Here is a 13,904-nt window from a genome sequence, read left to right on the forward strand (position 1 = left end):
CCCTCTCCACCTCCCCGCGCCGGGGTCTGCCTGCCGCCGGCTCCGAGCCCCTCTCCACCTCCCCGCGCCGGGGTCTGCCTGCCGCCGGCTCGGAGCCCCTCTCCACCCACCCGCGCCCCGGGGCAGCTCCGGCCAGCTTATTGACGTTCGAGCCACTCCATCCTCTCCCCGCCTCCGGACGCCTCCCCGTCTCTAAATGGAATTAGTGGAGCGCGGAGCCTCGGGTGTAAGGCACAGACATGATCCATGGACGCGCCGTGTTGCACAGTGAGTACCTGCCCGCCGCGCGCTCCGCTCGCCTGCTCCATCCCTCGCCTCCCGCCGTCCCGCTCCTCCGGGGCCCGCGGGGGCCTGGACCCTGCAGCCTCCCAGACCGGGCAGAGGGAAACTTTCTGTATTGCAGCATCCGAAAGCGGGGTGTGGGGGCGGCGCGCCTCGGCCGTCGCCTGCTCTGCGATCTGCGGGGACTATCGGCTTTTCTCGAGCCGGAACCCACCCGGGGGTGAGCCGAGCGAGGAGCTCAGGGGTGGCACGTGCGGAAGGAGGCTGGGGCGTGGGCTCGAGGCACCGCGCGGGTGGTGAGAGGGAGAGGGCGGGGGTCGAGGAAACATCCCTGCGTCCTGGACTTGCTGATTTCACGGAGCCCTGGTTGGCACTCCAGGGCGTACCTGGGTCCACCTGAGCCAACGCTGGCGCGGAGGGCTCCTGCCCACCTCCAGTCCGCCGGTAGACAGCGAATGTCGCTTTAAGAGTGTGTGGTAACTGAGGCGTGGAGCGTTGAGTGCGGAAAGGGAGGAAGGTCGCCTTCAGGAAAAAGGCAGCATAAGTCAGACCACCGGCTTGTGTTCGGAACCAAGGATTAGAGTTATTCCCGTGTCGTGCCATTAAGAGACCGGGCTTGCTGATGTGTTAATCACAGTGCACATTCCTGCTTAACGTGCTTGCATAAACCCGGGAAAAACAGAGTAGAGAGACCCCAAACATCCGTCCTGCTATTGAAGGGTGCCTTTCTCTGTACTTAGGAGAAGTTAATATATACGTGTGTGTGCATGTATAGGTATACACGTTTCCATTATAAAGTCCACACACCACCACCACCAATGGTTTACCATCAAAGCAGATGGCTGGTTTAGAGACTTAATTTTTCCTGTAACTTAAAGAAATACAGTACAAAGGGATATAATTGATACATCTTCTCAATCACTGATATCAAGGCTCACATAATTTTGGGGCACGCTATCTAAACACTGAGTATATGAGCTCCTGCAGTGGTACTTAGAGTGGGACATAATTTTGAATTATAGTCTCCCCTCAATATTCATTTTAAGTGTATATATGATTATATATCTAGGAGCTCTGGTAGCATAGTGGCTAAGACGCTTGCCTGCTAACCAGATGGCTGGCGGTTCAAACCCACCAGCCACTCCTCGGAAGGAAGGTTGGGCAATCCTACTTCCATAGTGATACTGCCTCGGAAACCCAAGGAGGGGTCTCTATGAGTCGGGGCCGACTCGACGGCACATAACAACAACAACAACATGATTATATATCTAATAGAACCTAGAGTCTTCATATAACTAGGCACCAAAACAAATAACAAAAAATAAGATAGAAGATTATTGAAATGACACAGAAGTTCAGGTAATCATGGCCCTATCAGATTCACTGTCAAGTTTCACAGCAGAGCCTCTTTTTTCATACTAAAAACCTGATTCATACAAAAATGCTTATAGAAGTGACCTTTCTCAAAAATTAATCTATTTCTGGATAACCCTAAGTATTAAGTCAGAGTGAAGGTTGGAAGACATTCATTTCATGGCTTAATACTGAGGACAGGGTTTACTTAGTAATTCAGTACATTTTTATAATGTACAGTTTTATAATACTGCTTAATGCCTCCAATCCAAATTAATCTGACTCCCTTTCCCCTCCCGTCTTCAGAGGATTAGTAGAAGTATTTATTTCATAAAATACAACCATATTGGCGATGTGTTCCAGTTTCTCCCTGTTATTTCCACTTCCTCCTTGGACCTGCTGTCTCTCTGTCTTCCTTGAGATCATGTCAACCCTGTCTCCACAAAGGGGAGCTTAGAAACCTGGGGTCCTGAAATCCCCTTCTGTGTGGCATTAGATTGCAGAGTGGCCCCCCGAGTCTTGAAGTAGGCCTTTGCCTGCGAACCTTGAACTTCCTCCATCCTCAGTCTGCACCATTCCCTTAAGGGATGCTGAATTCCTCTTTTGTGCATTTTGCATCAGCTTTTTGTGTTCCAAGTCTACTTGGAACAGTCAGCAGTAATACAGCTTTTCTGCTTTCATGTCGTTTTGTCTTTAATTTCCATGACTTTGATATTGAACTTGACCATTTCAGCGTACACTTATTTTCTCTTTCTAATTTTTTTTTTTTTTTTTCTGTTTCAGTTGTAGCAAGTTTAATCATCCTTCACTTGTCTGGGGCAAGCAAGAGAGGAACAGGTAGGAGTCTTCAGTGAAATGGGGGAGGGGGACCTCTCTCTATTTTGCATTTTCCTCTGCTTCCTATGTTCTTGTTTTTCCAGACTCTCTGGAAATCTTGTAATTGATTGGTTTGGACTTAGACAACATTTAGAAATTAATTTACTAATGGAAATTGTAAGAATGTCCTCTCTATTTTTAGTTTTATAGAAAATGGGATGATGGCTCTTTTTTTTATTATTTTTTCTGCAGAAAAGCAAGCCACCTCCGAAACACAGAAGTCAGTGCAGTGTGGGACCTGGACAAAGCATGCAGATGGAGGTGTCTTTACGTCTCCCAATTATCCCAGCAAGTACCCCCCGGACCGGGAGTGCATCTACATCATAGAAGGTGAGGAGAGAGGGAGCGACTGGGGAGAACAGCCGGCCACGCTGAGCCCTCCCTTGGTCTCCAACTGACAGAATACTTACAGACATTACAAAAATTGGTTTTGGACAGGGTATGCATGAATACCTCCAATGAGTCAACTAACCGTAGACTCTGGAATCAAGCGAATACTTTGAAATTATTAGTAATGGATTATGAGCAAGTAACTTCTGGGAAATAAAAAGGAATCAGCAACTTTCAAAGTTTATTTTGCAATTGAGTTCCTTGATTTCGAGTTCTGAAGTAAGGGAGCAGATGTATAGTGGACATAACATTGTATGTTATGGGAAAGTTTTGGAAACTTGTATTTTATTAGTGTAATAATTATTAGAAATGCAAAAACTCATATATATGTGTATGTGTGTGTATATATATATGTATATATATGTATGTATATGTATGTAGTATGAAAGCACAAAGAGTGTATAATATCAGAAAAAAATGTATGGCCATGCTTTCCAAACATCACTTTGGATAATCATTGTCACTGAGATGCTAATTCTCTCTACAGAGAGAATAGCTCCTGTAAATGTTCCCAGACATGGAATAGTTAGGGAGCACATGTAGTACTGTAGGGCTTCTGCCTGTGTTGAGAAGAGGCGCAGGAGAAGGCTGAAGAGACGGGCAAAATCCCAAATGAAGCAGGACCTGGCATTCTGTCTGAGAGTTTGGACTCTTATAGACACTGATGTACCATTGAAAGGATATAAGTGGAGAAGTAATAAGGTGGTATTCTGATGAGGAAGTAGCTGAACGAAAGCAGCAAGGAACTGTTGCAAACAACCCAGTAAATTCTTTGTAAAGGCTTGAACTGGAGAGTAATGTTGGGATTGAGGTGAAAGGAGGAAATGGGAGACATTTACGAACTTGAACACTGCTGGACTGCATGTGGCAATGGGAACACTGGGAATTGTAGGACTGTTGTTGTGTTGTTGTTGTGTTGTGTTGTTGTCCACCGTTGAGTTGGACCCGACTCATAGTGACCCCTCCTTGGGTTTCTGAGGTGGTATCCCTACGGAAGTAGATTGCCCAACCTTCCTTCCGAGGAGTGGCTGGTGGGTTTGAACCGCCAGCCTTCTGGTTAGTAGTCAAGTGCCTTAGACGCTACGCTACCAGAGCTCCTATTGTAGGATTAGTCTCAGGAGTTTAGCTTGGTGATTTGTTCAATGGAATTGCATGGTGTGGCCCGTAGGCTGTGATGAAGAATATAGGTGGAGAGAGAAGGTTTAAAGGGAAACTGGCATGCTCAGTGTTGCTGTGGATGGGAAGTTGATCAGAGAGCTCAATGTATGGACCTTTAGTGCAGTGACGAGATCAGGAAATACATATTTGTAGTTCTTAAATGTAGCAATAATTGTTGAGGTTGAATCATGAATAAAATCATCCAAAGTGGTGATTTTATGGTTTTGGAGCACTGTCCTTCAACTTTTGTAAAAACTACACATGCCAGGGCCTGCCCTGGGAATCCTGAATGAACTGGTCCAGGATGGACCTGCAGGCATCATTATAGAGTAATAGCTCTCCGGGGAATGCAGTGCTATGTCTGGAGTGAAAGGAGGACAAACAGAGAGGAGAGGGCTGGAGACAGCATTACGGAGGGGCTGGGCGGACCAGCTGGGGCTGAGAAGGAGAAGCCCAGAGGGCTGGCCAGCCAGTCAGCGGTCACAGCAGTGGGGTGAGGCAGCAGGAAGCAGTGAATGTGCTCACGTTAGAGCAGAGAAAGATAAGGAGAACCCAGAAACGCTTTTCTCCCAATGAAGAAGCTCTTGGTACCTTTAGGATGAATGCACTGTTGACGCGGGAGGAGCCACTCGCAGGGAGTGGATGAGCAAGTGGGAGGTACTAGTTGTTGCTTCCTTTTCTTAATCCTTTTTTTTCTTTTAATGGGACAAATTGGACATGTTTAGTTTTGAAGAGAATAGCCATCTTATGGTGAAAAAAATAAAAAAGATAAATTGAAAACATAAAAGGAACAGGGAAAAATATGACAGAGTTGTAATAAACAAGTCAGGTAAAGGGCAGGTCAAGGAGAGTGGGGCCCCATGTATGGACACCAAGTGGCCTGAGAACTCTTTCAAACTAGAGGCAAGCTTCTGTCTAAATGTGTAGTACTTGAGTGAAATGTCCATAGTTTCCTTACGAGTCCAAAGATTCTCAGTGTTTGAGTACCCTGGACAATGATTTCAGATCAAAGAGGACTGATAGGACATGTTGAGGAGAGAGGATGCAATGAATGGAGAGGTTTGGAAAATAATGGGTTTAAGCAGTTGGACCGAAAGCAAAAAAAAAAAAAAACTCATTGCTGTCCAGTCATTTCGGATTCATAGGGACCCCTCCTTGGGTTTCCAAAGCAGTATGTGTATGGAGATAAATGTCCCAATCTTCCTTCTGAGGAGTGGCTGGTAGGTTTGAACCACCAGTGTTCTGGTTAGCAGCCAGATGCCGTAGGCACTACACCATCAGGGACATAGATAGCGTCAAAAGGTTCAAATGTGCCCAAATCATTCATTTAAAACAAAATTTAAAACAGGAAATATATGGCATACTTATGTAAAAAACAAAAAAATATTCTACTACCTCCTCAAATTCACCTAGTGGAAGTTTCCTAGGTGTATTTGGTTGGTTTCAACAAGTTGCACCTGACTAAGAAAAATGGATTGCTCACGTCTAGTATGGGGCGTCAAGGGCCGTGGTGGTCAGGTTCTGCATGGGACTTTTTTGAGAGATTGGCTCATCCATGTTGGACTGAACACAGGTGAACATGGGAGTGAAGACATGCGTAATGAATTTCTGTTAGAGGCCATTCATTTCTTCAAAAGGGAAACAGTGCAGAGGGATGGGAGATTAGATGGTAGTTATACAGATACAGAATAAAGAGAGAGATGTTCCCGCTGCATTAGCTTTCCCCATCCAAAGTAACTTGACATCCATGACTTACATGTAAAAGTAATAGCTGTTATTCTCAAATAGTTTGTTCGCTCACAACCTGGTCATGTTGGTTTATCAGAGAAGGGATACAAGCCTGTATATTCTGTAGTGTATAAGCGATAGGAATAGCATACATTGGGCTAATGCTTACACGGACTTGATTTTTAAGGATTCACCTTTTTGTTTTTGAGTTAATATTTTAGGGAAATAAAACTTGTTTTTATGGATACTTCTTAAGGATGTTTTTAAGGTTCCAGATTAAAATTACGGTAGTAAATAATTCCGTTGTGGTCGATACTGCATCTCTTGGTCTCTGTGATGTATAATGGTGCTCTGGTGACATAGTGGTTAAGGCATTTGGCTGCTAACTAGAAGGCTGGAGGTTCATACCCACCAGTTGCTCCACAGGAGGAAGATGAGACAGTCTACTTCCATCAGGTTGACAGTCTTGGAAACCCACTGGGGTTGCGTGAGTCAGAGTGGACTCAAAGGCAGTGGGTGGTATGCAATAATGCCACAGAAAACCATTCCTGATTTTCTTGCAAGAGTTACTAAGTTCTCTCTACAATGTCCAAAGAATCATACACATTTTTCAGAGATTACAAATAATCCTAAACGTAATCTTCTCACACATGTATTGACCTTTAACTGATTAATTGTCCATTTTATGCTTAGCAAGTTTCAGGATTACCTTTACTCTCTATGGCTCTAATTTCCAAATCATCATGAATCTCAGCTCCTTGCACACTTCAGATATCCATGCATGTGAACCTTTAAACTTAAGGTGATAGTCAATAAACAGTGGACATTCCGAGTGACTGCTGACCACAGAGCAACCAGCCTTGCCATACCAGGCTTAACTTTTGTGTTTCTGGAAGGAGGTGGTCTCAGGAAAGGTCCAGCAGCTGGGAAACACTTAGATGGCTTAGGCGACAGCTCTTTACTTACAGGATCAATGTGTGTTGGTATTTTAACAGCTGTATGAGCCCTGGTGGGGCATGGTTAAATGCTTGCCTGCTAACTGAAAGGTTGGTGGTTCCAACCCACGGAGCAGCTCCATGGAAGAAAGAGCTGGAGATGTGCTCCCATAGAGGTTATAATCTAGGAACTCTACAGAGCAGCTGTACTCTGGCCCATGGGATTGCTGTGGGTCAGAGATCACCTCCATGCATACAACAACAGTGTGGCCACGCTAGGGGGTGTCCCGCTGCATTTCAGCCAGAATGTTGACCTGTTTGGCCGCGGCAGGAGAGGAATGGGAGAACTTCAGCCAGTGCGCCCAGGTTGGGCTTTAGAGAGCTTCTTGCTCTGCTGAGCTCTTCTGTGACTCCTTGGAGTTGTAGAAACATCTGTGAAGATGAGCTCTGTTCCAGTTCACTCAAAAGAGTTTGTGAGGAATTCTCTGGGACAGATAGGGAGCTAAGGGCAGAAGAAAGAAGGTAAATAAGATACAGTTCTTGTCTTACGTGAATAGATGTGGACAGAAAGCTTTATTTAAGCAAGATTTTCTGGGTAAACAGTGGTTAACAAATTGGAGTTATATAGACACTCCCAAAAGTGGGGACGTATGAAAGCCAGAACCACACCCACTGCCATCTAGTTGATTCTGACTCCCAGCACCCCTAGAGGACAGAGTAGATATGCCCCATCGAGTTTCCAAGGCTGCCGATCTTCATGGGAGCCGACTGGCACAACTTTCCCCCACACAGTGGCTGGTGGATTTGAATTGCTGTCCTTTTGGTTAGCAGCCCAATGCCTTAACCACTGCACCACCAGAGCTCCTTGAAAGCCAGAAAGGGCATGCTATTTGAGAAGTGTATGACCTATTTGGAGTGCCTCACCTTATTATGCTGTGTGTGAAGGAGCTAGAAGAAGACACCAGATGTGTGGGTTATAGGAGGCCCTTAAAGAATGTGTAGGTCAAGTCGAATGTTTCTCTCTTTATCCTGTAACTCAGGAAGCAGAGGAAGAAGGGTAAACCTGGGAGTGATGTGACCAGTTTTGTTTTCTTGACAGTTTCCTCTTCCTGCCCTTGTCTGCGCACTTTGATCTAATCAAGCTATCCGTTGGGGTCTACTTGAATACTTGTAGGCCTGTGTGGCATGGTTCTTAAGAGGTTTCTGAGCTCATCATGGGTTCTGAGAAACTCGGGGGAAGTAGCAGGAGACGTCCTTCTGCTTTGTGAAGCCTGGTAGCGGGGTCTTCCACGAGAACCGTGTGATTAGCTAGTCAGCGCACGATCCGAACAACAGCACTCCAGCCCCGGGAGGAAGGGCATGTCAGGCACCTCGTGGAAATAGTGGGCCCGATAATGCTGCCTACTGTGTGCTTGCTTTTGCATTTCCAATGGAAAGTGTCCGGATAGTGCCTGACGTAGAATCAAAAAATCAAACCAATGACTTAAAAGGTGGCCTTGTAAACATGCTCTTCATTTCTTTCATTCTTTTTTTACAGCCGCCCCCAGACAGTGCATTGAACTTTATTTTGATGAAAAGTACTCAATAGAACCTTCCTGGGAGTGCAAGTTTGATCATATTGAGGTTCGGGATGGACCTTTTGGCTTCTCACCAATAATTGGACGTTTCTGTGGCCAGCAGAACCCACCTGTGATAAAATCCAGTGGGAGGTTTCTATGGATTAAATTTTTTGCTGATGGCGAGCTGGAATCCATGGGATTTTCAGCCCGATACAACTTCACACCTGGTAAGTAGGAGCCTGCTTTTACTGATGTCTTTTCCTTCCTGACTCATCTTTCTTCATAATACAAAAGCTTTTGTAAGACAATTTTATACTTTTTTCAAAGAATGTTCCATTTCTATTTAAAACCAAGCATAGTCTTTTCATAAATTCTGAGAAAAAAATTAAAAAGTATCTCCTGCAAACTTAGCTGCTTTAGAGATAAAATGTAGTGACTCAGGAGTGGACAGGGTCATCAGCAATGCAATTAATTAAATGGACGCTTATTATTCTGGAATATGTAATTTGAGAGACAGACTGCAATAAAGAAGAGTAATTATACATAGAATCCCAGTAAACCTGAAAGGCAATTGTTGTAAAATGCATCCATCAAAACGTTCTTTGGAGAACTTGAATGAAAAGTTCATTTGTTCTGAAAATTATAATTTCAGAAGTAAATGGATCACACGCAGAAGTGCCTGATCTCTTTTGAGAAAGACAGACTCCTAAGGATTCTGATGAAAGGAAAACTGAGACCTGTCACAGCCGCATAGCCATTTGCAAGGCCTGGCAGACATTATCGGTGATTATTAAATTATGCGGTCTGCATCAATTTTCCTTTTTAACCTGCTAATATTAAAAAGGGGCCTGTGATGTTGACTTGCTCATTTTGGGGTGAGTGATCACTCATTGCAGTAAAAAGAGGTTATCACACTTTTAAACTTCAAGAGCCCCAGGCTGCATCAATTTGAAATTTGATGAAAGGAAGTCATTTTTTAGAGGAAAAGTGACTCATATTACACGAAGATAACCTTTATATAAACTTTTTTTATTTTGTATATAATGTTTCCCCTCAGTTATGTCAGGCATAGGAGAATTTGGAACATGGGTAAAATTTTTGCAATTGCTGCTCCATTTTACAGAGGTAACATCAGAGCAGGGCTATGATGCTCTGATAAACTAAAATTTTGAAAACAAATGACAGCTGATGAATGATGACTGTACTTTTGTCATTGGGTTGTGTTACATAAATCAGATACTAACTGTATTCTATGTTTTCACCTTAACCATTAGGAATATTTCAGCAATATCACTAAGGAATTGTAACTTTAAGGGCACTTTGCTAATATTGGTGCACTCACAGAAATCATGGATTTGACATGTGATTGTGAAACTAATTTGATGTATTCTAGAAAGATATGAAACTATACACTGATCTCCCTGGCAGATTATCAGTGCTCCAGTTGTAAATGGACATACATGTTTTATTCTCAGCTGGTAATTTAGAGTATACTCCGGACCTAAAAGTAGTGGCAATGTCTTCATTAGGTTTTCCTAAGTTCGTTTTCCACCCTGTGTTTGATGAAGGTCTGCATAGTATCTAGTATTGAAATTCTGGGTTCTGTACAGAGTTTAGAGACAATGCACACACTTCCTCAGTTCAGTGCTATCCACATTTCTGTCTCAGGTTGAGAAAACATAAATAATCACCCTCAATCTACTTTCTTAGGTTAAATAAAGGCATTTGTCGCAAACATTTTCTTCACCCTTTGTTTCTTGGGGGTTGTTCGTTGTTGCCCATTCAGTTCCAACTCATGGTGCCCCCATATGTGCAGAGTGTAACTGCTCCATGGGGTTTGCAAGGCTGTGCCTGCTCAGAAGTACATCATCGGACCTGACTGCCAGGGCGCCTCTGGGTGCGTTCAGATGGCCACGCCTTTGGCTGGTAGTTGAGTGCTCACCTGTTGCAGCCACCCAAGGAAGAGCACAGCGTTTTCTAGACGGGGGACATTTTCTTGCCAGAAACAACTAAATCTGAAGGGGACACGAAGAGATGATACCATGAAGTGAGGGATGTGTTAGGGATGGGCCAAGGGTCTGTTTTCTCTTAGAAACTGGAGAGTGAAGGGTGCTGGGAGATCTGCAGTTGCCATATGAGAAGGAAGACCCTAGAAAAGAGACTTGAAAAAGTTTCCTGACTGCTCACACTGTATGCTCCAAGACCATGATCTGCGTCACATGACACAATACAATTCGTTCCCTAGAGAGGCAATAGTGAGGCAGCCAGTTGGTTAATGGAATGGAAAGGATGTGAACATTAGGGGTAATTTAGACATGGTTTAGGGAGTCAATACTCAGGCTGGCTTTACTTGTAATCATGGCTTGTTTCTTATTTGGTTGTATAGTTGCAGTGATAACCATGGGTAAATGAGGGGGAAGAGTTGTTTAAGTGAACTTAAAGGTATGAGTGACCATGTGCTGTGAAATAGGCACCAGTGGTCCATATCCCAGAGATGAAGTTTGCCCACCAGGTCCCTGGAGATGGTGAGACTCCAGCATAGCAGTTAGGAGTTCTTTGGAATCAAGCCCAGCTTCCTGTCTTTGCTGTTAGGTGCGGTCAAGTTGGTTCCAACTCAGAGCAGCCCTGTGTACAGCACAGTGGAAGACAGCCCGGTGCTGCACCATCCGAACCATCACTGCTGTGTTTGAGTCTGTTAGTGCAGCCACGTGGCAGTCCACCTCCTTGAGGGTCTTTCTCTTTTTAGCTGACCCTCTACTTTACTGAGCATGATGTCCTTCTCCAGGGACTAGTCCTTCCAAAAACATGCCCAAAGTACAAGAGACAAAGTCTCATCATCCTTGCTTCAAAGAAGCATTCTGGCTATAGTTCTTCCAAGACAGATGCGTTCATCCTTCTGCAGTACGTGATATAATCACTATTCTTCATCAACACCATCATTTAAATGCATCAACAGTTCTTTGATCTTCCTTATTCATTGTCCAGCTTTTGAGCGCCTATGAGGAGATTGAAAATACCAGTGCTTGGGCTGGGCACACCTTAGTCCTTATCTTCTTATCTTGCTTGCTGAAAATCATAGACATAATTTTGACCTATCAGCCTCGTTTTACTGAGAATTTTTTGACTCACACAGCCCCTCTTTGGCAAGCAAAAATACACGTGTAACCAGATGATAATTAGAAGATTGCATAATGAGTGTGGGAAACAACTCTTGAATATTATGTAACTTTCTGGTGGCATAGTGCCTAAGGCATTTGAGTGCTAACCAGAAGGCTGGCTGTTCAAACCCACCAGCCATTCCTCAGAAGGAGGGTTGGGCAATCTACTTCCATAGTGATACCGCCTTGGAAACCCAAGGAGTGGTCACTATGAGTCTGATCCGACTCCCCGGCACTGAGTTTGGTTTTTGTTGTTTTCTCCCATGATCAATGGCATTGAGCTAAAGCACATGGTGGTTCATCTCCCTAACATGAGTGGTTTTTCCCATGATGCTCTAGATCCCAAATGGTGATGATTCTATTCCCACTTGTCTCCAGCATCCTTGTCTAAGACCATCTTGCCTGACTGGCAAATTAATTTGGTAGCTCTTATCCCCAAATTTACATTTCTCAATACGTGACTTCCTTTCATTTTCTTTTCTACTCAACTTAGAAGAAAACAATGGCCTTTTAATCACAGGCTCCTGGAGTCACTAGTAGCTTTGCTCCGGAATGGGTAGTTGATGGAAAATAGCCAACTGGAAGTACTGTGTGGAGGCGGGGAGTAAGAGAGCAGGACCAGAGAAGATACCACGGAAACACATTTTGGAAGGGCCTTCTGGGTTTCCTGACACATTCTGATGAGCCCTTATTTTTCAGTCCACTGATGGTGGTTATTTTGGACACTGTCATTACCCAGGGTATAGTGCAGTGATGAATCACTTGAAATGATAGTCTTGCATGGAAAAGAAGGATGGTGAGATGGAGCAAGAGCCGGGAGAGACCAACTGATTCAGACCCTGGGCTCTGCAAGAACAAGGGGTAGTCGGAGGCTTTCCACAGGGAGCAGGGATGGAGAGGCCTGGGCGGCAGGGTCCTGACTGGGGAGGGCCTCTCCTGTGGAGACATAGCTGTGTTGTGAGGCTACCTCCCCAACGTACTCTCCCACTTCTAAGAAAAGAGATGTGTGCAGAAACCCTGAAGATGTCCAAAGTTATTTATTGTGAAACTTGATAATACACAGACATTTCAACAAGAAAACTTTAAAAGTACTCATCAGAAATAATATTCTTTTTCTCATCTTAGTAAGATGAACACATTTTTTTCTCAAACAACTAAAGTAACTTTATTATATTATAGAAAAATGAATGATTAGAAAAAAATTTTGCAATAAAAAAATTTCAGTAATGCTAGAGTGGTATAAACCAGACTCCTAACAACAGTGACTCTATCGGGAGAGGAGAGAAGCGTTGGAATATTTGAAGAGGCCACAGTGGAGATACAATTTAAATTGCCCACTGTTACCTGTCATGTTTCTATATGACAGGTAACATAGCGTAATGCCTAAGGCACTTCTCTGCTAACCAGAAGGCTGGTGGTTCAAACCCACCAGGCACTCCTTGGAAGGAGCATGGGGCAATCTACTTCCATAGTGATACTGCCTCAGAAACCCAAGGAGGGGTCACTATGAGTTGAGTCCAACTCGATGGCATGTAACAACAACATATTTTCCTTTTTACTTGTATAATGAAAAAATATTTAAGATAAAACCACAGGGAAGGAAAATGCTATAGCTGATAGTTTTTAAATGAATTCTTAGAAGGGGGGCTATTGTTTCCCTGGATCACCCACCATTTTGTACTCAAACTAAGATGCCTTTTAAGTGGGGATGAGGCTTCCACCAGACTGTCTCACGTCCATTTTCATTGCCTTTTAAAGTAGAAACTGAGAACAAAGCACAATGATCGGTACCCACTGTGCCCCTGGCACAGGGTGTGGACTCCAGGGAGGGTCATCTTTCCAGTCTCTTTACTAGTTTATTTCCTGATGGAAAGAGTTTCTCCTGGATATAGACCAAGCGTGTGGTGTTTCTGGAATCTTCCTCTTTGAATGGTGACAATTCTCCCTGTCGGTCTCATGAAAATGAAGTTATCGCACCCTCTGCAGAAATGCAAATGAAGGAAAAGGAGAAAATACCAGCCTTTGCAGGTGGGGTGGGCCCTGGACTGGCAGGGAGTGGGGTGGTTAACTAGGGTGGTAGCTTTAGGGTGCTTTGTACTGAAATAGCCCCTTTCATCTGAGGAGCTCAAAGTGTCTTAGAACATTCTGCCCGATTCCCAGCCTCCTCTCAGATGCCATGCTGACAGACTTCAAAGGCAGTGCCCACTCTGCAGTGCAGGGATTTGAATTCAGGGTTTGAAAAAGATGCGCATGCCTAGTAAATGGAAAGTGCTGTTGAGGTGAGATGTTGTCATGAAACTAATGTGACTGTAATTGTCCAGAGCCCTGTGTTTGCCTCTTTTGATCAGAGATAGGATTGCATGTGTAAGTATTAATAGTTCAGAACATCTCAAATTTTCTTCCTAGATAGTGGGAGTTCTGATATTTGAGTAAGAAAAAAATGTGTATATACATACGGGTATATA

General features: G+C 44.1%; 1 protein-coding gene across 1 annotated transcript in view; it reads left to right on the forward strand.

The window, feature by feature from the left end:
* Positions 1-239: 239 nt before the first annotated feature.
* Positions 240-13,904, forward strand: part of NETO1 (neuropilin and tolloid like 1) — a 159,739-nt gene continuing 146,074 nt past the window's right edge. Inside the window, exons 1-4 of the mRNA XM_007954331.2 lie at positions 240-267; positions 2,419-2,472; positions 2,704-2,841; positions 8,260-8,508. Coding sequence (XP_007952522.1) covers positions 240-267; positions 2,419-2,472; positions 2,704-2,841; positions 8,260-8,508 — 469 coding nt within the window. The remainder of the gene's footprint in view (positions 268-2,418; positions 2,473-2,703; positions 2,842-8,259; positions 8,509-13,904) is intronic.

The sequence above is a fragment of the Orycteropus afer genome, unplaced genomic scaffold (genome assembly GCF_000298275.1).
Source record: "Orycteropus afer afer isolate SDZICR_OR568_19922 unplaced genomic scaffold, OryAfe1.0 scaffold00458, whole genome shotgun sequence".
Lineage (NCBI taxonomy): Eukaryota > Metazoa > Chordata > Mammalia > Tubulidentata > Orycteropodidae > Orycteropus > Orycteropus afer.